The 26,420-nt window shown below is 41.4% G+C and overlaps 1 protein-coding gene across 2 annotated transcripts in view; it reads right to left on the bottom strand.

Moving 5' to 3' along the window:
• Positions 1-6,270: 6,270 nt before the first annotated feature.
• The window catches only part of FCRL4 (Fc receptor like 4), a 33,440-nt gene continuing 13,290 nt past the window's right edge, over positions 6,271-26,420 (bottom strand). For both annotated transcript variants that reach the window (XM_023554127.2, XM_003414949.4), the window contains exons 7-12: positions 24,125-24,238; positions 22,996-23,023; positions 17,387-17,469; positions 17,129-17,194; positions 14,538-14,569; positions 6,271-14,452 (exon numbers count right to left, since the gene is read on the bottom strand). In XM_023554127.2, coding sequence (XP_023409895.1) covers positions 14,279-14,452; positions 14,538-14,569; positions 17,129-17,194; positions 17,387-17,469; positions 22,996-23,023; positions 24,125-24,238 — 497 coding nt within the window. In that variant the 3' untranslated portion in view covers positions 6,271-14,278. The remainder of the gene's footprint in view (positions 14,453-14,537; positions 14,570-17,128; positions 17,195-17,386; positions 17,470-22,995; positions 23,024-24,124; positions 24,239-26,420) is intronic.

Here is a 26,420-nt window from a genome sequence, read left to right on the forward strand (position 1 = left end):
TGTCTTCAATGTTTCCCTGGTCAAGGAGCTTCTCAGGTGCAGGGACCCCGTGTCCAAAGGATGTACTCTGTTCCTGGTGCTGCTTTCTTGGTGGTATGAGGTCCCCAAATCTCTGCTTGCTTCCCTTTCCTTTTATCTCTTGAGAGTTAAAAGGTGGTACAGGCCACACCCCAGGGAAGCTCCCTTTACCTTGGATCAGGGAGGTGACCTGAGTACGGGTGGTGTTAAAATCCCATCCTAATCCTTCTAAACATAAAATTACAATCAAAAAATGGAGGAAAACCACATGGCCCAACCAAATTGATACACACATTTTTGGGGGGATATAATTCAATCCATGACATTCCACCCTCTGACCCCCCAAAAATCACATCCTTGAAACATGCAAAACATATTCACCCCATCATATCATAGCAAAAGTCTTAACTTCAAGTACAAAATCCCAAAATTCCTCTTCATCTGTGAAATCTAGAATACAAGTTGTCTGCTTCCAATGGTACAATGGCAGAACAGGCACAAGATAGACATTTCCATTACAAACGGGAGAAACCAAAGGGAAAGTAGGCATAACAGGCACCAAGCAAATCAGCAGAACACATTAGATTAGCCCTCAAAACTTTGAAAATTATTCCCTGTCCTCTGAGACAATTTATACAATGTCCTTATTTTTTGCCCTCCAGACTGTATTGGCCACACTCTGCTATTTTAAACAGGTGAGAAGAGGAGGTGTCATGGGTAAGATAGCATTTGAGTAGGCACTGAAGGTTGTGATCAGATTTAGAAGCCCATACTCCTTTTTGATACGCTTCCCAACTCCTGACTTTTATTAGTTACACTACAGCTATGCAAAGACAAACGTTCTAAAAGAACTATTGTACCAGATACTGAAGGTTAGCTCTCTTGATGCCACCTCAACCCCTTTCTAGCATGGCTTCTTGTTCAATAGGGTAAAGCCGGGGACTCTGCATATAGCCTCACTTCTGCTAAACAGACCACCTGCAAGACTCAGAGGGTGGGCTTGTGTGTAATCAAGTTGTGACTGCGTGGCTCTTCTGGAAGCTGGGTGGTGGAGGTCACTATTTTGATTCTTCCAAACTGCAGAAAGGGACGCTCTACTGTCTAGCCAGTCCCTAATTTTGTAGTGTAGTGTTGAGTGGCAGTAACAGCAGATTCTTGATTTGGGGACTTTTCCAGCAGCAGCAAAGGCCCTATGGATCTTGAGCCAGCAGCGGCGGCAATGGCTGTTCTCTTGCCAGTTCAGTTTGGCAGTTGGCTTCAGGAAGTTGTTCCCAGGAGCTCAGTCTAGAGCCTCACTCCCTAGGCCTTCCAGTGATTTTGTAAGCCCCTCATTAAAAAAAAAAAAAAAAACCTCATTACCCTGGATTAAATCTCTTTCTTCATAAACCAGCTAGAGTAGATTCTGTTTTCTGCCACCAAATCCTGACAGATATAATAATTGGCACAAAAAATGACGTGGCCATTATACCCTCTCTGTCTCTCATTTTTTTGAAGAAGAATATTTAGTGTTTATTTATGTATGTATATGTGTATTCTTAATCATCCTGTCACATGACACAATACAGCATGGCCTCAATCATATAAAGAGCCTAGTTTCTCCCTGACCCTCTTTGAGGATTCAAGCCCGGTTTTGAATTTGTTTTCAGTTATACCGGTAGAGCCTGCCCATCTATTTTGTGCTGCAGTCCAAAAGTCCTTGTCAGCCATAGTATACTGATTATCATTCTGGCTTTCTTCCTATTATAGTAGCCGTGCCTTCCTTGGTTCCTGCTACCCTGAGACTCCATTATACTTGTAATCAGGGAGCCTATTTCAGAAGCAGTGTCTTCTCCTTCATCCCTGGCCTGCTTCTCTGATGCTTTTCAAAGATGCTGGTACTTTTATCACTAGTGTATTTTTCAATGCCGTAGGAAAGACGTGTCCTCTGGGCTGTCTTGGGAGACATAGGGTGTGCGTGAGTGGATCATGCATGATAAGTTCACTTCAACATTGTCTTTTCTGTGAATATTTGGATTCCTTCTTCTACATTAGCCCAAGGAATTATTGTTGTCTCAGCTTCACTTAGCCCAGGCCACTGTTGAGTACTGGTTTTGATCCAATAAGAGCAACGAATCATGACCACTCCTAGCACACTGAATCCAGAATCTCTGCCAAGTGCACCTACATCAACTACTTCAGCCTCAAACAAAATTTTATTCCTTCCACCGTGATCTACCATCCTCAGAAAAATTCCTGGTTTTTTGCAGTTATAAATCCCCACACAAAAGATCCAGGTTTTTGCTGTAATAGAAGTGAGCAATCATGGGTCTTCAGACAAGGGTGGAAGCAAATTCTTTTAATTCTTTGGACACGTAAGTCTTCTTTTGGTTTTACTTTGTAATTGGCTCTCTGCAACATGTTCGTGTTACCGCAGTTTCGCGAGTTAGAGCCGCCTGCCGCAAATAGCCAATTCTTGAGACAGGGGTGAGGTGGGTAGCAAGAGCTTCATTAGATATACCAGTATATGGAGACAGAGGGAAATGATCTCCTTCTAAAGTCATCTGTCTCACCAGACTACCGATGGGTTTGGGTTTTTAAGGTAAAAGGGACCATAAGTTTTAGGGACTTGTGCGGAATGTGCACTCTCTTTCTTCTGTTTGGTTTTGGTGGTCCTATCTCAAACATGTTGATCGTTTCCTGCCATTATCCCATCAGCTCAGGGAGTAGCTGGCGCCATCCTTCCCCTTATTTGACAGGCTTAGATCTATATCACTTGTTTTCCACAGTCTTAGAGGAAATGTTGGTTAACACTTAACCATTTGGGGAGCTAACATCAGGATCTTACTTGGAGGCAGGGATGGGCTAGGGGAGGGAAAGGAGAGAAAGAAGAAAGAAGGAGAAAAAATTGGCTCAGGTACTGTTCAAGATAGGGCTGAGTAGCCTGTTTCTTTAGGATGGTTCTTCTGAAGTAAGATAAGTTGTTCTCCCATTCTATTAAAAAGAAGCCCAACACTTGATGGGCCTCTAGATATCTGAAGTACATACATCACATTTGGTTGCCCTATTCTTACTCAATAGATGAGTAACTCATAAAACTGCTGGTTTTGAGTGGGGCCCAGATGAAGTAAGGGGCCTTCAGCTTGTCTTGGCCACAGTGCAACCAGTTCTGTCCTTGGCTTTGATCACCCAGCATATCCAAAGGATACAAAAGTGCTGTGGGCGATTAGGATGTTGTGTGAAGGCAACAGCAATCTCTGGCAAGAGAATCACTGTGGAGGATTCTGGGCTTTGGAGCAAAGCTATGCTCTCTTTGGCAAGTACCTTTTTTTGTTGTTGAGAAAATCTTGGCTAGGACTGGGTCACAGTAGTCACTAAACTCCTGGCCCCAGGAAACTGAGCCATCTATCATGACCTGGAAGTTGTCTGATCCACTAATCATAAAATAATACATGTCCAGGGTTATTCCACTGTTAGTGGAAGTGATTTACAGGAGAAGATCAGGTTCAGGGATGATCTGAAGGCATTAGTAAGTTGGATAAACAACGGCCTGCTCATACTGTACTGTTCTCCCGCTTCTCCCTCAACCAACTACTATGGCCTGGTGATGACTTCCCTAAGACCAGTTGACAGAAGAGGAAGGAAAAAATTTACCTTGGTTTAAATATGCTGGCATCAGCTGGAGTGACTGTTGCAATACTATAGCTTCATTCAGGGGAGTCCTTGAAGGACTGTGTAGGAGGGGGATCCTCCCAGTGGCAGAATTTTAAGTGGCACATCTAATGGTCCACTTTGATGGCAGATGAGATGTCCTGAGGTGGAGATCGACTCTGATTCAGGAGCAGGGGGTAATGGTTGGGGCCATATTGCCAGAGTCTTGGAAAGAATAAAACTAGAAGACTAAACAAGAATTATATGGGTAGACCTCTCTGACTGGGTCTAAAGTATGAGAATATTTGTACCTATATGTATCAAAGGCCTCACTGCAGAGGAGACTCTCAATAATCAGAGGACACGGCATGCCTGCTCTGTGTGAATGTCAGCCAGCCTCTTTCTCCAGCTACTCTAGGGATTGCTCACTATGCTCATATGCAAAGGGGCATTAGTGGAAGGTGAAGAGGTTATGTATGGACTCAGTTACATAAGCCTCTGTGCTCATCAAGGCTGATTTGGATACCGCCACTATAAATGCCCAACCTGACAGCTGGAGAGGCCAAACCTGAGCCCAGTGCCAGATCCTTGAGGGCGGGGGCAGCTTGCTACATGGTAGTAGATTGTTTACATTGAATCCTTTTCATCCTGGAGAGGATCGTTATTTTTTTCTCATTGAAATAGATACTTCATTCATTCAGAAATAATTATCAAGCAGCTACTATATGCCAGGCGCAGTGGAGCCCTCCTGGCACAGTGGTTAAGAGCTATGGCCACTAACCAAATGGTTGGCAGTTCAAAGTCACCAGCTGCTCCTTGGAAACCCTATCGGATGATTCTACTCTGTTCTATAGGGTTGCTATGAGTCAGAATCAACTCGACAGCCACAGGGGTCTTTTTTTCTTTCTTTTTTTTTGGTTTATATGCCAGGCACAGGTCTAGATGCTTGGGATACATCAGTAAACAAAACAGACAAAGGTTGTTACCCTTGAGAAACTTATTTTCTAGAGAGAGGAGACAGACAATAAGCATACTAAGTAAATTTTATAGCATGTTTGAAAGTGGTAAGAGCCGTGGAGAAAGAAAGCAGAGCAGGGTAAAGGAGTTTGGGAATGATGAAGATGGGGAAAAAGAGTTGCCAAATTTATGGGTGATTCGGGGTAGCCTTCATTGGGAACCAGGCATTTGAGCAAAGTCTTGATGGATATCTGGCAGAAAGAGCATTCTAAGCAGAGGGTGTAGCCAGTGCAAAGGCACTAAGTGGGCATATGCCTGGTGTGCACAAGAGGCACCCAGGAGAGCAGTGTGGCTATGAGGAGTGAGGATGGGGAGAGGCCAGAGAGGCAATGATGGGGCAGGTCAAGTAGAGCCTCGTGGGCACCTAAAGATGCTGGCTTTTACTGTAAAGACAATGCCGAGTCATTGCAGGGTTTCAAGCAGAAGAGTGTCATGAGATGGCCACAGTGCTGAGAACGGGCTTAAGGAGGAAAGGGACAAAGCGGGACAGCATGTGAGGAAGCCACTGCTGTAATAGAAGTGACCAATGATAGGTACCTCAGACAAAGGTGGAAGCATGAGAAGTGGTGGAATAAGGTGGTATTTTGGGTATAGGTATCTTAATTTTTATTATGGAAAATGAAAAACATACAAAAGTATAGTATAAGCCCTCTGTCTATTGACAATGTACCCATCACCCAGCTTCAGAAATGATGAAAACATGACCAATCTTGTTTTATCCACACCCATATCCATTTCCTACCCAACCCCATCAAATTATTTTAAACAAAATCCTATCATTTAGTCCACACATAAGTTAGTATGAGCTCTAAAAGATGAGTACTATTTAAAAAGAAAAACAAAAAGAGTACCACGATATTATCATTTATGTACAAAACTCCTGATAGTTTCTTCATATCAAATTACAGTCAATGTACAAAGTCCCCTTATTAGGTCGTAAGTGAGTTTTTTCTGAACTTGATTTGTTTGAATAAGGATCCAAGCAAGTCTGAACATTCCTTTTGGTTGATATGTTTCTAAGTCTGTTTTAATTTGTAGGTTTTCCCTTCCTCTTTCATTTTCTCCTCCTGCCCCTTTTTTTCCCATTTATTTATAGAAGAAACCTGGTCATTTGTCCTGCAGAATTTTTCTGCAGCTTGGATTTTCCTGATTGCCAATCCACAGTGCTATTTAACACATTCCTTCCTCCCGTGTATTTCCTGTAAACTGGTAGCTAGATCTAGAGACTTGATCAGATTCAGGTTTACTACTTTGGGCGGGAACACTTTGTAGGTGGTGTGCTATAATTCCAGCAGGAGCCACACAATGTTTGGCTGTTTCCTTTCTGAAAGTAACTTTGATTAGTAGGCTCAGCATGAACCATGCAAAGTGTTATTTTTCTAATACTGTCATCCTCTCTTCATTTGGAAACCCTGGCGGCATAGTGGTTAAGAGCTATGGCTGCTAACCAAAGGGTTGGCGGTTCAAATCCACCAGGCACTCCTTGAAAACCCTGTGGGGCAGTCCTACTCTGTGCTATAAGGTTGCTGTGAGTTGGAATCGACTCAATGGCAATGGGTTTGGGCTTTTTTTTTTTTTTTTTGGCTTTTCTCTTCATTTATTCGACTGAATTAATCAAGACAGAATTTTTTTTTTTTTTTTTTCACATCAACTATCTGGTAACTCAAAGATGTAGTTCCTACAAGAAAGGTAGCTCTATTTCCTTTGAGCAGGAAATGGTATTTAGAGGCTACAATCTCTGCAAGAGGTGCTCATTGCTACCGGATTAGTCACTGTTTCCAGGTCTTTTCAGAGGACAGAACTAGGAAATACATGTATAATTTAAAAAGGCAGAGTTTATCATGAGGTCATACCAATATTTCCAATTCAAATTTAAGATTGCAGGGCTGTTAATTTTTTTTTTTTAATTTCTATTGTGCTTTAAGTGAAAGTTTACAAATCAAGTCAGTCTCTCATACAAAAACCCATATACACCTTGCTACGCACTCCCCATTACTCTCCCCCTAATGAGACAGCCCGCTCCCTCCCTCCACTCTCTGTTTTCGTGTCCATTTCGCCAGCTTCTAACCCCCTCCACCCTCTCATCTCCCCTCCAGGCAGGAGATGCCAAACATAGTCTCAAGTGTCCACCTGATCCAAGAAGCTCACTCCTCACCAGCATCCCTCTCCAACCCATTGTCAGTCCAATCCCTGTGTGAAGAGTTGGCTTCGGGAATGGTTCCTCTCCTGGGCCAACAGAAGGTCTGGGGGCCATGACCACTGGGGTCCTTCTAGCCTCAGTCAGACCATTAAGTCTGGTCTTTTTATGAGAATTTGGGGTCTGTATCCCACTGCTCTCCTGCCCCCTCAGGGGTTCTCTGTTGTGTTCCCTCTCAGGGCAGTCATCGGTTGTAGTTGGGCACCATCTAGCTCTTCGGGCCTCAGGATGATGTAGTCTCTGGTTCCTGTGGCCCTTTCTGTCTCTTGGGCTCATAATTACCTTGTTTATTTATCCGTTTATTTATTTATCCATTCATCCATTGATGGGCACTTTGGTTGCTTCCATCTTTTTGCTATTGTAAACAGTGCTGCAATGAACATAGGTGTGCACATATCTGTTCTTGTAAAGGCTCTTATTTCTCTAGGATATATTCTGAGGTGTGGGATTGCAGGATTGTATGGTAGTTTTATTTCTAGCTTTTTAAGAAAGCGCCAAATCGACTTTCAAAGTGGTTGTGCCATTTTACATTCCCACCAGTAGTGTAGAAGTGTTCCAATCACTCCATAGCCTCTCCAACATTTACTGTTTTGTGTTTTTTGGATTAATGCCAACTTGTTGGAGTGAGATGAAATCTCGTTGTAGTTTTGATTTGCATTTTTCTAATGGTTAATGATCATGAGCATTTCCTCATGTATCTGTTAGCTACCTGAATGTCTTCTTTAGTGAAGTGTTTGTTCATATCTTTCACCCGTTTTTAATTGGGTTATTTGTCTTTTTGCAGTTGAGTTTTAGCAGTATCACGTAGATTTTAGAGATCAGGTGCTGATTGGAAATGTCATAGCTAAAAACTTTTTCCCAGTCTGTAGGTAATCTTTTTACTCTTTTGGTGAAGTCTTTGTATGAGCATAGGTGTTGTATTTTTAGGAGCTCCCAGTTATCTAGTTTTTCTTCTGCATTCTTAATAATGTTTATGCCATGTATTAGGGCTCCTAACGTTGTCCCTATTTTTTCTTCCATGATCTTTATCATTTTAGATTTTATATTTAGGTCTTTGATCCATTTTGAGTTAGCTTTTGTGCACGGAGTGAGGTATGGGTCTTGTTTCATTTTTTTGCAGGTGGATATCCAGTTATGCCAGCACTATTTGTTAAAAAGACTGTCTTTTCCCCATTTAACTGTTTTGGGGCCTTTGTCAAATATCAACTGCTCATATGTGGCTGGATTTATCTCTGGATTCTCAATTCTGTTCCATTGGTCTATGTATCTGTTGTTGTACCAGTACCAGGCTGTTTTGACTGCTGTGACGGTATCATAGCTTCTAAAATCAGGTAGAGTAAGGCCTCACACTTTGTTCTTCTTTTTCAGTAATGCTTTACTTATCTGGGGCCTCTTTCCTTTCCATATGAATTTGGTGATTTGTTTCTCCATCTCATTGAAGAATGTCGTTGGAATTTGGATCGGAATTACATTAAATGTATAGATCGCTTTTGGTAGAACGGATATTTTTATAATGTTAAGTCTTCTGTCCATGAGCAATGTAAGTTTTTCCACTTATGTAGGTCTCTTTTGGTTTCTTGTAGAAGTGTATAAGTCTTTTACATCTCTGGTAAGATTTATTCCTAAGTATTTTATCTTCTTGGGGGCTACTGTAATTGGTATTGATTTGGTGATTTCCACTTTGAAGTTCTTTTTGTTGGTGTAGAGGAATCCAATTGATTTTTGTATGTTTATCTTGTATCCCGATACTCTCCTGAACTCTTCTATTAGTTTCAGTAGTTTTCTGGAGGATTCCTTAGGGTTTTCTGTGTATAAGATCATGTTGTCTGCAAATAGAGATAATGTTACTTCTTCCTTGCCGATCTGGATGCCCTTTATTTCTTTATCTAGCCTAATTGCTCTGGCTAGGACCTCCAGCACAATTTTGAATAAGAGTAGTGATAAAGGGCATCCTTGTCTGTTCCCGATCGCAAGGGGAATGCTTTCAGGATGTCTCCATTTAGGATGATGTTGGCTTTGTATAAATGTCCTTTATCATGTTGAGGAATTTTCCCTCTATTCCTATTTTGCTGAGAGTTTTTATCCTGAATGGGTGTTGAACTTTGTCAAATGCCTTTTCTGCATCAGTTGATAAAATCATATGATTTTTGTCTTTTGTTTTATTTATGTGATTGATTACATTAATTGTTTTTCTAATGTTGAGCCATCCCTGTGTACATGGTATGAATCCCACTTGACATGGTGATTTATTTTTTTGATGTGTTGTTGAATTCTATTGGCTAGAATTTTGTTGAGGGTTTTTGCAACTAAGTTCATGAGGGATATAGGTCTGTAATTTTCTTTTTTTATGGTGTCTTTACCTGGTTTTGGCATCAGGTATATGGTGGCTTCATAGAATGAGTTTGGTAGTATTCCATCCTATTTATATGCTCTGAAATACCTTTAGTAGTAGTGGTGTTAACTCTTCTCTGAAAGTTTGGTAGAATGCTCCAGTGAAGCCTTCTGGGCCAGGGCGTTTTTTTTTTTTGGTGGGATTTTTTTGATTACCTTTTCAATCTCTTCTTTTGTTATGGGTCTATTTAGTTGTTCTACCTCTGTTTGTGTTAGTTTAGGTAGGTAGTGTGTTTCTAGGAATTCATCCAGTTCTTCTAGGTTTTCAAATTTGTTAGAGTACAATTTTTCATAGTAATCTGATACGATTCTTTTAATTTCAGTTGGGTCTGTTGTAATGTCGCCCATCTCATTTCTTATTTGGGTTATTTGCTTCCTCTTCTGTTTTTCTTTTGTCAGTTTGACCAGTGGCTTATCAATTTTGTTGATTTTTTCAAAGAACCAGCTTTTGGTCTTGTTAATTCTTTCAATTGTTTTTCTGTTTGCTATTTCATTTAGTTCAGCTCTAATTTTTATTTGTTTTCTTCTGGTGTCTGAGGGTTTCTTTTGTTGCTCTCTTTCTATTTGTTCAAGTTGTAGGGATAATTCTTTGATTTTGGCCCTTTCTTCTTTTTGGATGTGTGCATTTGTTCGTATAAATTGACCTCTGAGCACTGCTTTTGCTGTGTCCCAAAGGTTCTGATAGGAAGTGTTTTCATTCTCATTGGATTCTCTGAATTTCTTTATCCTGAATGTCTTCTATAATCCAGTCTTTTTTGAGCAGTTTCCAAGTGTTTGATTTCTTTTCCCTGCTTTTTCTGTTATTGATTTCCACTTTTATGGCCTTATGGTCAGAGAAGATGCTTTGTAATATTTCAATGTTTTGGATTCTGCTAAGGCTTGCTTTATGACCTAATATGTGGTCTATTCTAGAGAATGTCCCATGTGCACTAGAAAAGAAAGCACACTTGGCTGCTCTTGGGTGGAGTGTTCTGTATATGTCTATGAGGTCAAGTCTATGATTGTGGCATTTAGATCTTCCATGTCTTTATTGAGCTTCTTTCTGGATGTCCTGTCTGTCACTGAAAGTGGTGTGTTGAAGTCTTCTACTATTATTGTGGAGCTGTCTATCTCACTTTTCAATGCTGATAGTTTGTTTTATGTCTCTTGCAGCCCTGTCATTGGGTGCATAAATATTTAATATGGTTATATCTTCTTGGTGTATTGCCCCTTTAATCATTATATAGTGTCCTTCCTTATCCTTTCTGATGGATTTAACTTTAAAGTCTGTTTTGTCAGAAATTAATATTGCCAATCCTGCTTTTTTTTTTGATTGTTGTTTGCTTGATATATTTTTTTTCCATTCTTTGAGTTTTACTTTGTGTCTCTAAGTCTAAGGTGTGTCTCTTGTAGGCAGCATATAGACAGATCGTGTTTTTTAATCCATTCTGCCACTCTCTGTCTCTTTATTGGTACATTTAGTCCTTTTACATTCAGTGTAATTATGGATAAGTATGAATTTAGTGCTACCATTTTGATGTCTTTTTTGTGTATTGTTGACAGTTTCTTTTTCCCCGTTAATTTTATGTGCCGAGCAGATTTTCTATATATATTGTTCTTTCCTCATATTCATTGTTGTTGATTTTGTTTCTGCTGAGTCTCTATTTTTTTCTTGTATTTTATTTTGATGAGTAGGGCAGTTTGTCTCCTTTGTGGTTACCTTATTATTTACCCTTATTTTTCTAAATTTAAACCTAGCTTTTATTTCTTTGTATTGCCATATCTTCCTCTCCATATGGAAGATCTATGATTACATTTCTTAGTCCCTCTTTATTGTTTTAATGTTGTCTTCTTTTTTATAATACGATTGCTGTTACCCTGTTTTGAGCTTTTTTTTAAATCTGGCTGTGTTTTTTTTTTATTTCCCTGTCTGGGTTGACTTCTGATTGCTCTGCCCAGTGTTCTAGTCTTGGGTTGATACCTGATATTCTTGATTTTCTAACCAAAGAACTCTCTTTAGTATTTCTTGTAGTTTTGATTTGGTTTTTACAAATTCCTTAAACTTCTGTTTATGTGGAAATGTCCTAATTTTACCTTCATATTTAGGAGACAACTTTATTGTATATAGGATTCTTGGCTGGCAATTTTTTTTTGTCCAATTTTTTTAACTATGTCATCCCATTGCCTTTTTGCCTGTATGGTTTCTGCCAATTAGTCCAAGCTTATTCTTATTGGCTCTTATTTGTAGGTGACTTTTCATTTATCCCTTGCTGCTCTTAAAATTCTCTTTATCTTTGGTTTTGGCAAGTTTGAATATAATATATCTTGGTGACTTTCTTTTAATATCTTCATTATGTGCCACTCACAGACTCACGCTTAGACCAATTGATGCAGATGATTCTTCAGTGAGAGGATTGTTATAGATTTAAGGGACAGAAACCCTGGTCATTTAATCTTTTCTGTTTCTGTTCAAATGAGCATCCTGGATAGAGATCATCTCATCTTTCACGATATCAGGGAAGTTTTCTGCCAACAAATCTTTAAGAATTCTCTCTGTATTTTCTGTTATTCCTCTTTGTTCTGGTACTCCAATCACTCGTAGATTATTTCTCTTGATAGAGTCCCCCATGAATCTTAAGCTTTCTTCATCTTTTTTAATTATGTTATCTGATTTTTTTTTCAAATATATTAGTGCCAAGTGATTTATCTTCAAGTTCAGAAATTCTGGCTTCTACTTGCTCAATACTGCTCCTCTGACTTTCTATTGAGTTGTCTACTTCTGTAATTTTATTGTTAATCTGCTGAATTTCTGATCGCTGTGTGTCTATGGATTTTTCCAGCTTGTTAAATTTTTCATCATGTTCCTGAATAAGCCTTCTAATTTCTTCAGTTGCTTTATCTGTGTGTTCCTTGGCTTGCTCTGCATATTGCCTCATTTCCTTCCTGATGTCTTGAAGGGTTCTGTATATTAAACTTTTGTATTCTGGCTCTGGTAATTCCAGGAATGCACTTTCATCTAGAAGATCCCTGGATTCTTTGTTTTGAGAGCTTGTTGAGGTGATCATGGTCTGTTTCTTTATGTGACTTGATATTGACTATTGTCTCTGAGCCATCTATGAGTTATTGTATTAGTTTACGCTTGCTTACTGTGTCGTAGTTTCTTGCTTTGTTTTGTTTTGATATGCCCACATGGGTTGATTGAGTGAGCTAGCTTGATTATTTTCACCTTTGGAGCTCTAACATTCTGTCCCCAGATGGCTAGAGCTGTTATCTGGTATATCAGTCTTTAGGAGTCCATTCACTTTTCTTGTATGAATTCAGCTCAGGTGTCCAGGTAGCTGATCATCAAGTGTGTGGTACAGGCTCTGTCCTACAGCCTTAAAGGGGGAGGGGTGATTGGTGTACGTACCAGTATTTGATTGCAGCAGGGGGTCACACTCTTAACAAGGCAGGGGGCTGAGAACCGACACCCAAGTGTCTCTGAGGAAAGCACGTCCCTGTTCCCTAAAGTGTGCAGGTGGGTGGGTTCTGCAGATGCACCATGGGCACCCAATGCTTTTGGTTGTAAGAACTAGGAGGTACCAGCTAACCTTGGACCCCCGTCCCGGGTGCCTGGGTGACCTGAGTGGAGCTACCAGTCCTCAGGTCCCTGATGTGGGTAGGTGAAGACCCTGTTTAACAGGCAAAGCAATGTCAAATATCAAACACCCACCTCTCCGCTGCACAGCTGAAATGGTTGGAGTCTGCCAACAAGGGCCTATTCTCCTGAAATAGGCCCACACAGGTCCATGCAGAAGGGAAAGGTGCTCAAAGTCCATGGACCATTTATGTCTGGATAGGAGCTGCTTCTGTACTGAGCTCCCCCAGTTAGTGGAGCTGGCAAATTATCTTTTCCCCTGACTGCAAATTTTTTCCTCCTCCAAGGCTGGGAGGATGGCTGTAGGTGCTCAACAGTGCCTATCTCAGACCCAGGGAATTCAGCCGCTGAAGCTGGCTTGGGGGTTGGGGGGCATGGTAAAATATACACAAGTACTTAGCTTTTGCTGAGAGCGCCGTTCTTCTCTGGTTCCAGAGGTGTGAGTAAGCTGTGTGGCTGTCTGCTTCTCCCTGAGCAAACTGTGGCCAAATGCTAGTACCAGCCCACCGCTGCTGCCACTCCGGGAATGGTACCTGAGGGGTTCCCACAGTTCAGGGCTGGTAACTCCTCTCCGCTCATGTACCGTCTCTTCCTCCCCCTGCCCCTCTGTTCGTTTTCTAAGCTTGCCTTTGGTGCTCAGGGCTCCTAGTTTGTCATAAATATACTCCTTTCACTTTTTTTGGGGGGGGTCTTTATTGTAAAGAGGGCTTGCTGGAAGTATTTGTCTATTCCACCATCGTGGCTCTACCTCCTATGACTTAAGTTTTATATTTTATATTTGTTTTTCTTTTCTTTAATGCTAAAATTCTTGGTTCCTGATGACATTAATAGAATCACTTGTTTCCTGAAGTTCAGCCTAGAGCCTGCTTCTATCTTTTGATAATTTTGTAAAGGACCTATTATCTTATTTTAAATTCCTTCCTCTGTAAACCATTTGGAGTGGATTGTTTTGTCCACAACTGAAACCTGATAGTACAAGGAAGAGGGTACACATTGTATGTGCAGAACCTAGTTTACTATGGGGTGCCACTCACAGACTCACACTTAGACCAATTGATGCAGATGATTCTTCAGTGAGAGGATTGTTATAGATTTAAGGGACAGAAACCCTGGTCATTTAATCTTTTCTGTTTCTGTTCAAAGCTCAATTCTCCAAAATTTGTGCTTCTATTTTTAAAGAACAGCCTTTCTCCCTCCTTATTCCTCTTCCCTAAATTGGATCCTAGAGTACATTGGGTCAGACCCAGAATGGGTACAGAGGGTCTTCCTTTAACTGTGGATCCTGATCATTGTAGCAAAGTCTTCTGGGGGCCATCCCATCATCATTTTGAAGTTGATGAATTAGGAGTCTTGGGATTGAATGCACATAGGTGAAAAGAATTGGAAGGTTGGAACTAGTTAGCGACCCCTGTTTAGAATGTAAGCTCCTGAGAACTGCACTGGGTCTGGGACTCTGGATTGGGGGCAAGTCTCTTGAGTGTGATAGTCTCATAGCTATCCATGGATTCTTCATCCTTAGAGATGACCTGTCCAGCTGAGTCATCTGGGAGCTGTGTCTTCACCTCAGAGTAGACAACTGAGGCATCCTGAGATGGAAAGAAGATAGAAGAAGAGCTAGAAAAGAGAAAGGGAGTATGCGGCTGTATGTAGGAGTCAGGAGATGAAACTCACCTTGTACTTTGATGATGTCCTGGCGGTATTGGCTGTGAAGACAAAGAGAACCACTGAACTATGGGCATAAGAATCCACTTAGGACCCCGTATGTTAATTTATTCCCTGGGAGTCATTGGGTCCTTCGCACTAATTGTTCTTTTCCCCCACTCACAGCTAACATGTCCTATAACACACTTGATTTTCTGTTTTACCATTCCTTAATCCAGCCCTCTGCAAGTTCTTCTCAAGCTTCATTGATCTGTAAAATCCTTTCTCAATACCGCAGTTAGAAAACTTGCTCTCTTCCCTAAAGGTGCCTAAAGATAGTTTTTCTTAAAGTTTTAATTCTTGCTTTACAGCACCTCCATCCCCACCCCAAACTCAACAGTCCCTCTCCTGCTTGCCCTTCAAGTTCACGTCAGAGCTCTCCATATTTATGCCCTGTAATAAAAATTTTTTCTATGTTAGCATACTTTAGTTCTTGACTTGTTTATTGCCACAGTTTCTTAGAGATGCAGCCTGGGTGAGTGAAGTTTAATAGATATCATTTGTCTCATCACACACATTAAAATTTAAGGAATACACCCCAGGGCTCTCAAGGTTTCTCTCTTTTTTCACCATATCCTTCCATACACCTTTTAGAATTACAAATCTTTTAATGATGTGGTGAAAATTATATAGTATCTCTCCAGAACAATGTTATATGCACGGAATTTTGCATGAGTACAGGGGCTGCATGAAAACCTTGAAGAACAGATGAAGAAATCTTTCTACAGATCACTGAGTGCCTGAAATATAACTAGTCCATCATCAGAGTACTTGGCTTAAATGATGTTTTGACAATTATGTCAGGGAGAGAATGTGAAGAACAGCAAGATGATCAAAGCAACTCTGTCATATAAGGTGTGCACTAGAATGCTTGCCTTGTGGTTCTTGTGGGAGAGAGAATGAGCAGGAGTGCGTCCTCTTGGGTTCTGCCCAGTAGGGCCCACAGGTACCAAGGGAGCCCAGCAGCAAGAAGCTGGAAGTGATGGTCTGGGGATGGGGCCAGGGAAGGAGTCACAAACAACCACTGGAATTAGAACTGCCTCCACTTATGTCAAAAAAAATTTCAGGAGATGGAGATCCAACAAGGAACCTCAGAAGAGCCCAGAAAATTACCTCATCATGGAGAGTGCCAGCTTAAGTAAATTCCAGCACCAGAGAGGCCGGAGCCAGCTTCCACAGGTGCCAGCTGGTATGAGCCCTTTCTTTCTACTTTCACCAGCAGTCACCCCCTGTGCTGACCAGGCTAGTTAGGAGTGGTAGGCCAAAGAAATGGAGAAGGACTGACTATGCCTTGTCCTCCCCCTCACCCTTACTTCACCAGCTTCCATTCTGAAGTTTGCATGAACTAAGAGAGGGGAAAGCTTTGATTAACATCTTGAACAGGCTCCAGTTACTGAGCTGTGACTGTGACTTAAAGAGTCCACCTACTGTCTATGACCTGAGAGATTACCCTGGGCTGCCAGAATTTTCATCCTGAGTGCCTGGGAAGATCTTCCAAGGAATAAAATTTAAAGGGACAGTGGGAGACAAACACTTTCTGTAGGTCACAAGTCTGGCTTGTTCAGCGTACTGGTTACACAGTGTGGTATAAGAATCAACTAAACATATGTGAATGTTCTCAGTACAATGCCTGCTATGTAGTATGTGCTTTACAAATATTCACTTATTTAGACCTAAGGACAACCTTCATACAAACACCTTCATGATCACCATTCCTATCAGAAGAGTGTTTAATTTATTTTCTGATTATCTGCACATATATTATGTATCTTGAGTGTCTGTGAGTGTCTGTCTTCCCTCTTTAGAATGTAAGCTCCACAAGTGTAGGGATTTTCAGCACAACTAGGTGGTTTCCAGCTACCATTACCGACAGCTCTGGCAGAGATCACAATAGAGGGTCCCAGACAGAGCTGAAGAAAAATGTAGAACAAAATTATAACTCACACACACACACACAAAAAAACAGCCTTACTGGTCTGACAGACTGGAGAAACCTGAGAGTATAGCTCCCGGCACCCTTTAGCTCAGTAATGACGTCACCCCCAAGGCTAACCCTTCAGCCAGAGATTAGACAGGCCCATAAGAAAAATGAGACTAAATGGACACACCAGTCCTGGGGCAAATACAAGAAGGCAGGAGGGGACAGGAAAGCTGGCAACAGGGAACCTAAGGTTGAGAAGGGAGAGTGTTGACATGTCGTGGGGTCGGCAACCAATGTCACAAAACAATATGTATATTAATTGTTTAATGAGAAGCTAGTTTTCTCTGTAGGCTTTCATCTAAAGTACAATTTTTAAAAAAAAGAACTGTAATTGTCAAAATTTATATTTATATATCTATATATATATGCTGAACTGCAACATTTCTGTGACAAAGCTGATGCTGAATAAAAAGAAAATGTTTTAGCAAAAAAAAAAAAAGGTGTAGGGATTTTTGTCTGCCTTGTTCACTGACTGACTCCCCATACTTACAACAGTACCTAGCACATAAAAGGTGTTTACTAAATATCTGTTGCATGAATGAATACAGTTTGCAGCCAGAATCTCTTCCCAGTGACTTACCTTCCTCTTCTCCCAGCTGAAAAATCTGGATCTCAGAATAGAGCGAGTTACCTTCTCTGTGGTGCACTGGGAAGAAAAGATGACACTTTTAGGATGTCTCTGTCAGTGGGCAGCCCCACCCACTCTTCTTGGAGGCATGATGATGCAATTACTTATTGGGAATGCTTGTGTTTGGGACACTTGTGGAGAACAGGGGCTTTTACCAGCGCTCGAAGCATGTTATCTTTCTCTGGTAGCTTTCTACCAGGGACTCCTTACCGTTTTCATACCACGGCTGTGGTTCCACTGGGACGGGGCTGGTGGAGTAAGGAGGCTGTCCTGGTACTGGGGTGGGAAGGGTCCTGTGAGACACAGAAACACATGAGAATTCCTGGGACACTATAACAAACAAGGGAGTGAGATGGCCGGGGGCAAGGACAAGGAGAATGGAGGATGAGAAGTCAGCAGACAACAGAGAACAGAGAACTCTGAATGGTTTAACAGGTGGTGTGAATGGTTAATCTGCTTGGCTGCTAATCAAAAGGTTGGAGGTTCAAGTCCACCCAGAGGCACCTCAGAAGAAAGGCTTTGCAATCTGCTTATGAAAAAGCAGCTATCGAAAACCCTATGGAGGACAGTCCTATTCTGACACAGATGCAGGTGCCAGGAGTCGGAGTTGACTTGACAGCAGTTTTTTTTTTTTTCTCAAAATAAGTATATATAGAGCTCCCACACGTTTGTCAGTTTGTTGTACTGTGGGGGCTTGCATGTTCCTGTGACACTGGAAGCTATGCCACTAGTATTTCTAATACCTGCAGGATCACCCATGGTGGACAGGTTTCAACAGAGCTTCCAGACTAAGACAGACTAGGAAGAAGGACCTGGTGATCTACTTCTCAAAATATTGGCCAGTGAAATCCTTATGAATAGTGGTAGAACACTGTCTGATATAGTGCCCCCAGGTGAGTCCCTCAGGTTGGAAGGCACTCAAAATACAACTGGGGAAGAACTGCCTCCTCAAAGTAAAGTCAACTTTAATGACGTGGATGGAGTCAAACTTTCAGGACCTTCATTGGCTGATGTGACACAACTCAAAATGAGGAGGAACAGCTGCAAGCATCCTTTAATAATCGGAACATGGGATGTACGAAGTATGAATCTAGGAAAATTGGACATTGTCAACAGTGAAACAGAACATAAAGATCAATATCCTAGGCATTAGTGAGCTGAAATGGACTGGTATTGGCCATTTTGAATCAGACAGTTATATGGTCTACTATGATGGGAATGAAATATTGAAGAGGAATGGCATCACATTCATTGTCAAAAAGAACATTCCAAGATCTATTCTGAAGTACAAGTCTGTCAGTAATAGGATAATACCCATACATCTACAAGGGAGACCAGTTAATACTGCTATTAATCAAATATATGGAGCAACCACTAAAGCCAAAGATGAAGAACTGAAGATTTTTACCAACTTCTGCAGTCTGAAACTGATCAAACATGCAATAAACATGTACTGATAATTACTGGTGATTGCAATGTGAAAGTGGGAAACAAAGCAGGATTGGTAGTTGCAAAACATGGTCTTGGTGATAGAAACAATGCTGGAGATCACATGATAGAATTCTGCAATACCAAGGACTTATTCCTTGCAAATACCTTTTTTCAACAACGTTAACGGCGACTATACATGTGGACCTTGCCAGATGGAATATATAGGAATCAAATTGACTACATCTATGGAAAGAGATGACGGAAAAGCTCAATATCATAAGTCAGAATGAGACGAGGGGCTGACTGTGGAACAGATCATCTGTTGCTTATATGCAAATTTAACTTGAAGCTGAAGAAAAGTCCAAGCTGTGCCAAAGGGAATGGCGAAAAACAAGGCTCCAGAAACTGATGGAATACCAATTGAGATGTTTCACCAAACGAATGCAGTGCTGGAAGTTCTCACTCATCTGTGTCAAGAAATTTGGGAGACAGCTTCCTGGCCAACTGACTGGAAGAAATCCGTATTTTGCCCGTTCCAAAGAAAGGCGATCCAATAGGATGTGGAAATTATTGAACAATATCATTAATATTGCATGCAAGTAAAATCTTGCTGAAAATAATTCAAAACAGGTTGCAGCAGTTCATCGACAGGAAACTACCAATAATTCAAGCTGAATTCAGAAAAGGATGTTTGCAGAACGAAGGATATCATTCCTAATGTCGGATGGATCTTGGCTGAAAGCAGAGAATACCAGAAAGATGTTTACCTGTGTTTTATTGACTATACAAGGCATTTGACTGTGTGAATCATAACAAATTATGGAAAACATTGTGAAGAATGGGAATTCCAGAACACTTAACTGTGCTCTTGAGGAACCTGTACATAGAGCATGTGGCAGTTGTTCGAACAGAACAAGGGGATACTGCGTGGTTTAAAGTTAGGAAAGGTGTGCCTCAGGGCTGTATCCTTCCACCATACTTATTCAATTGGTATGCTGAGAAAATAATTTGAGAAGCTGGACTATATGAAGAAGAACAAGACATTAGCATTGGAGGAAGGCTGATTAACAACCTGCAATATGCAGATGACACAACCTTGCTTGCTAAAAGTGAAGAAGACTTGAAGCACTTACTGATGAAGATCAAAGATCACAGCCTTCAGTATGGATTACATCTCAACATAAAGAAATCAAAAGTCCTCATAACTGGACCAATAAGCAACATCATGATAAATGAAGAAAATGTTGAAGTTGTCAAGGATTTCATCTTATTTGTATCCACAATCAACGCCCATGGAAGCAGCAGTCAAGAAATCAAAGGACGTATTGCATTGGGCAAATCTGCTGCAAAAGACCTCTTTAAAGATTAAAAAGCAAAGATGTCACTTTAAGGACTAAGGTGGGCCTGAACCAAACCATGGTGTTTTCAATTGCCTCATATGCATGCAAAATTTGGACAATGAATAAGGAAGACCGAAGAAGAATTGATGCCTTTGAATTATGGTGTTGGCAAAGAATATTGAATATACCATGGTCTGTCAGAGGAACAAACAAACCTGTCTTGGAAAAGTACAGCTAGAGTGCTCCTTGGAAGCAAGGATGGCAAGACTTCGTCTTGCTTTGGACATGTTATATGGAGGAACCAGGCCCTTGAGAAGGACATCATGTTTGGTAGAGTGTCAGAGAAAAAGAGGAAGAACTCTGATGAGATACAGTGGCTGCAACAGTGGGCTCAAACATAGCAAAACTTGTGCGGATGGCGCAGGACTGGGCAGTGTTTTGTTCTGTTGTGCATAGGGTCACTATGAGTACAAATTGACTTGATGGCACCTAATAACAACAACAAATACAGAGTTAGATGGTTCTTTTGAAAGAAACCCAGGGGCGCTGTATAAGCTGGCTTCCTGGGAACAAGGCCAGAAAGCCCCTGACATCATAGTTACAGGGTATTCATCTCACAGATAGAGCAGTCACTCTTGATTGGTTAAAAACCTGGCCTCATCATCAGGAGGTGGTAAAATGTTCTGCACAGTGTCCTGTCTGGGCAATTAAAGAAAGAGTTAGACATAAACCATGTTCCAAGTTCCTGGCTATAACCTAAGACCCAGACACTGCCATGGCAGAAGAGGAGGACCATATTTTCCAAACCGAAGTTAAGGACACAAAGACTAATGAATAAACATACATTTCTAGGTCAAAAAGAAGTTATGACACTAGCCCCCAAGTCAATAAAATACCCAGGAATTAACCTAACCAGGGACATAAAAGACTTCTACAGTGAGAATTATGAAACACTGGTATAAAAGACTAAAAGAGGACTAGAAAAATGGAAAGACTCCTGTGCTCATGGGCACAAAGGCTTAGTATAGTGAAAAGGTCAGCATTACCTAAATCGGTGTACAGATTCAATGCAACCCTGATACAAATCCCCACAACATTCTGTACTGAAATGGAAAAATTAATAACTGACTTCATATGAAAAGAAAAGAAACCTCAAATAGCCAAAGCAATACTGAAGAAAAAGAACAAAGCAGGAGGCCTTATACTCCCTGATATCAAAATATACTGTACATCCACTGTAATCAAAACAGCATGGTAGTGGTTCAATGATAGACACATAGGTCAGTGGGATAGAACTGATAACTCTGAACTAAACCCAAACATCTATGGACAACTGATTTTTGACAAGGGCTCAAAGTCCATCAGTGGGGCAGAGACAGTCTCTTTAATAAATGGTGCTGATAAAACTGGATATCCGCCTGCAGAAAATTGAAACAGGACCCACACCTCACACCAAATACAAAAACTAACTCAAAATGAATCAAAGAGCTAAAGTCAAACCTAAAACCATTAAACTCCTGGAAGAAAATATAGGGAGAAAACGATGGGACCTAGTCTTTTGTAAAAATAGGGTAACAAGCATTACAACAAATAGACAAATAGAAGACAAAATAGATAAATGGGATCTCATAAAATTTATAAACTTCTGCTCATTGAAAGACATTGTCAAAATATTAAAAAGAGAACCTACAGATTAGGGAAAATTTTTTTGAAAAGACGTATAAGATAAGGGTCTGATCTCCAAAATTTATAACAACAAAAAGACCAACAACCCAATTATAAAATGGGCAGAAGACATGAACAGAACCTTCACCAAAGAAGACATCCAGTGAGCACGTGAAAAGATGCTTGTGATCATTAGCCGTTAGAGAGATGCACATCAAAACTAAAATGAGATACTATCTCACTGCTACTAAAATGGCATTGATTAAAAAAAAAGAAAACGACAAATGTTGGTGAGGATGTGGGAAGATTGGAACCTTATTCATTGCTTGGGGGACAGTAAAATGGTAAAACCACTATGGAAAACAGTTTGGTATTTCCTCAAAAAACTAGAAAATAGAGCTACGTTATGATCCAGCAATCCCACTCCTACGAATATACCCTAAAGACGTAAACTACCCACACGACCAGATACATGCACTTCTATGTTCATCGTAGCTTTATTCTCAATAGGAAAACAATGGAAACAACTACAGTGTCCATCAACAGATGAGCACATTGTGGTACATACGCACATTGAAATACTACACAGCCATAAAGAACAATGATGAGTCTACAAAACATAACGCGGATGAACTGGAGGGCATAATGCTAAGTGAAATAAGTCAAGTATTTAAGGACAAATACTGTATGAGCCCTCTTTTATAAGAAGATAAGAACAGATAAATATAGAGAGACCAACACTCACTGGTGGTTGCCAGGGAGAAGAGGGGGGAGAGGTCAAGTATGCTTTAGAACCTAGAGACGTGTTACTTCTGGTGATGGGAAATTTGGCTCTGAGTGTGGGAGCAGTGAGCACAGCACAACCATAGCAAAGACGAGAGTTTGAGCACAAACAGAAGGGTATAGATACAGTTAAAGAGAACGCTGACAAATTGTGGTAAATGTAACTGTCAATGAAAAATTTATGTGGAAATTTGAAAAAAAGAAAAAGAGGAAGACATGTATGAGACACTTAGACTCCCCTGGAAAATCTAGACTGTATCGTCATTGTACCCATAGTTACTTTAACACATTGTCTAACTGTGGGTTTATTTGTACCAGAAATATTTTGTGACAGCACAGAAAATCTATAACCTATGGTATCATCTATTTAAATAAATGAGTAAGTTTCAAATAAGAAACTGATATGAAGCGCAAAATCTATGGTGTAAATTACTAGCTGACCAGAAGAGCTCAAGGAAGCTATATTTTTGCCCATTTCAAGGAATGTGAAAAAACGCTTGGTTAGCCACAGAACCTAGAGAAATAACTTGACCTAAGTTTGCAACCCATGGTTATACATATTGTGTTCCTGGCAGTTGCGTGCAGAAGCTGAGGCCTCACCTGGTTGTGTCTCCCAGAGAACCATCTCCTGCAAAAAAGAAAGCAAAGGCACATTTATGTCAGCAGAGGGAGCTCTTTCTCAAAGACTTCACAAACAGGAGCTTCCTAAGAGAAGTCATCCATAAAGTCAACTCAAATATAAACCCAGTTCTGGATTCTCGTGAAAATAATTAAAGTGTATAACTTGGAGGTGGGACTAAGCATTCCTGGGTTTAATCTGCACTTGTTTGAGACTTGACTGAGGCTCAAGCCTCTCTTGATACAGTTCGGAAATATTAAATAAAACCAAATCTCCTCTCTTACAGAGTAGGGAGGCATACTTCACTGAGCTGTGGGTGGACTTTGAGGAGCATTTGTGGTCATGCCCAGAGGAACCTCAGGCTCCCTGCTCAGGCTTATTAAGGAGACTTGTGTCAGAAGTTCAGAGTTCCTAGATCCAGCCCAACACAGTGCCCAGAAGGTGCACCATGAGGATCCAGTGAGTTGAATTGAATTGAATTGAATTGAATTAAAATACAGAGTGGACTGATGCAGGTTAATTACTCTAGAGCTAGAAAAAGTTGTGTGCCTAACTTCCACACCAGGTTGGTGCTTTGGAGAGACCCTCTCCTCCAGGTAGGAGAAGAGCTGGTGGGCTGACCTGTGCAGAGTAGAGCAGTCAGGGCACAAGACCTTGGGTTCAGGCCTTGACTTGGGAAGTCCCTGACGAGGCAGAAGGGTTGAGATTAGCCAGCTTCCGTTCTCAGTTACTTCTTCACATAGTTCTTTAGTTTGTTTCGAGTCTACAATTACAGTAGATTTAGGATAGGATGAAATATCTAGTTTGCCAGTCTATATGAGCCAAAAGAAACTGCCCAAGTAAATTATTTAGAAAAAGTTTTTGAAATTTTAAGTTAAAAATTTCACTCTGTCTCTACCTTCGACTTGAGGTTTAGTAAACCTGACTCAAAAGAAACATCTCTCACGCACTGTCTCTATTTGAGAAGCTGCCCCTCAAGGAAAGGGTATGAGTGTTGGAGGTAGGGAAGTGGGGAATGGAGACCTGGTATTTACTGAAGCTGGCAATAAGCTGAGGTGTCTGAGGAAAGGACAGGGCAGGGACTCCAGCAAAAGAGAAAAGAACACAAACCTGATTTCCTTGAAAGCCAGAGGTAAAATGGCAGAGCCACGGGCAGAAGAAGGATCCCTAGCAGCCCCCCAGCGATTCCTGCAGCAATAAGGTCACTTCTGTTCCTTACAGTCCCTGAGAAGAAAGATCATATGTGAGCACAGGGGGAGAGGTTTAGGGCCTAAAATGTCCTTGGAACCCTGAAATCTTTCCTCAGCTTGGCTGAGATCCTGAGCCCTGGGAGAAAGAAGTATCTAAGGGACTAGGACTCAACTCATGTGGGCTCCGTGGGCAAGGTTATAGGCCAAGAACGCTTGCTCTGGCTGGGCAGGGGCTGGTGAGGCCCAGAAAACGGCTCCTACTGTGGGCAGGTCAGCCCCGACCTGTATGTGAGAGGAAGTGACTCACTGTGAAGTGTAGGAGGCAACGGTAAGGGTCAGGGTGGACTGTGGCCAGGGGAAGAGCCAGGGGAAGAATAAAGCAGCCTTCTCTCTTCACCTTCAGTGATGTCATTTCAGAAACTAGCAATTTGTATTAAAACAAACAAGAAAAAAAAAAAGTTGTCATTGAGTTGATTCCAACTCATGGTGACCCCATGTGTGTCAGAGTAGAACTGTGCTGCTCCATGGGGTTTTCAACGGCTGATTTTTCAGACGTAGGTTGCCAGGCTTTTCTTTTGAGGCTCCTCTTGGTAGATTCAAACCTTTTGGTTAGCAGCCGAGTGCCTTAACCATTTGCATCACCCAGGGACTCTAAATATATACCTATCTATAGGTAGAGAGAGAGTTGTTAGTTGCCATTCTGACTCACTGCGACTCCGTATTTTACAGAGCAGAAGTGCTCCACAGGGTTTTCTTGGCTGCAGTCTTAGCAGAAGCAGATCATCTGGCCTTTTTTTCCTGAGGTAATGCTGGGTGGGTTTGAACTGCCAACCTTTAGGTTAGCAGTTGAGGGCAAACCATTTGTGACACCTAGGACTCTACATACGGCAAAAAAGAGGACGACCCTCCACGAGATGGATTGACAGTGGCTGCAACAATGGGCTCAAGCATAACAATGATTGTGAGCATGGCACAGGACTGGGCGGTGTTTTGTTCTGTGGTACATAGGGTCGCTATGAGTTGGAACCAACTCGACAGCACCTAACAACGATAACAGGACTACATATATAGTTGGATCTGTGAGTGGTTCCACCTACAATTAACATTCAGAGGGCAGCTAGCCGTTCCTCCCCACCATGACAGCTGCCGCTAACAGGTTTGCACCTGAACTAGAGGGGCAGTGAGCAGGGGAGAAATCCAGGGGACAGAGCAGCTTGGACTCAAAGACTTGTATTGACTTGTTCCTCATCGCCTGCCTGGGCACCCATCTGTGCAAAATTAGAATCAACCATACCTAGGCCTGGTCTTAGGAGTTCAGATTCACAGGGCAGAAAGCAAATTATTCCTCTTTCTTGTAACCCTGTTTCCTAGAGGAGATGGCTGCTTCTCCTGATCTGGGGTCTGGGAGGAGATATAAGAAATTGGTCCTATCTGGGACAGTAAGGGAGCCCTGGTTGCGCAGTGGTTAAGAGCTTGGCTAGCAACCAAAAAGTTGGCAGTTCGAATCAACCAGTGGCTCTTTGGAAACCCGATAGAGCAGTTCCACTCTCTCCTATCGGGTCACTATGGGTTGGAATCAACTCGATGGCAACAGGTTTTTGTTTTGTTTTGGTCTGGTCTTGGGGACAGTAATGGAAATTTGTTTTACTAAGAGGTATGGACTCTAATACCAGATTGCTAGGTTCAAATCCCAGCTCCTACACATACTAGCTATGTTATTAGGGAAATCACCTAATCTCCCTGTACCTCGGTTTTCTCATCTGATACTGGGGATAATATTAGTTATTTGGAGTCCCTGGGTGGTGCAATGATTAACTTGCTCAGCTGCTAACTGGAAGATTGGCTATTTGAGTTTATCTCCTGTTATAAATTCTCCCATTTCTAAACACAGAGATTTTGCATAGAGTAAAAAAAACTCAAACCCAAACCCACTGCTATCCAGTGGATTCGGACTCCTCACCCCTATAAGACAGAGTAGAACTGCCCCATAGGGTTTCCAAGGCTGTAAATCTGTACAGAAGCAGGCTGCCATATCTTTCTTTCGGGGATTGGCTGATGAGTTTAAACATCAGTTTGCAGCTAAGTACTTTAACCACTGCGTCACCAGGGCTCCTGCATAGAATAAAATCCTTGAATAGAAAAAGAGTTAGGAGCCAATTTTTGCTCCATCGACTATCAGCTGAGTCCATGACATGCTGCTTAATTTCCAAGGCCAT

The sequence above is a fragment of the Loxodonta africana genome, chromosome 3 (genome assembly GCF_030014295.1).
Source record: "Loxodonta africana isolate mLoxAfr1 chromosome 3, mLoxAfr1.hap2, whole genome shotgun sequence".
Lineage (NCBI taxonomy): Eukaryota > Metazoa > Chordata > Mammalia > Proboscidea > Elephantidae > Loxodonta > Loxodonta africana.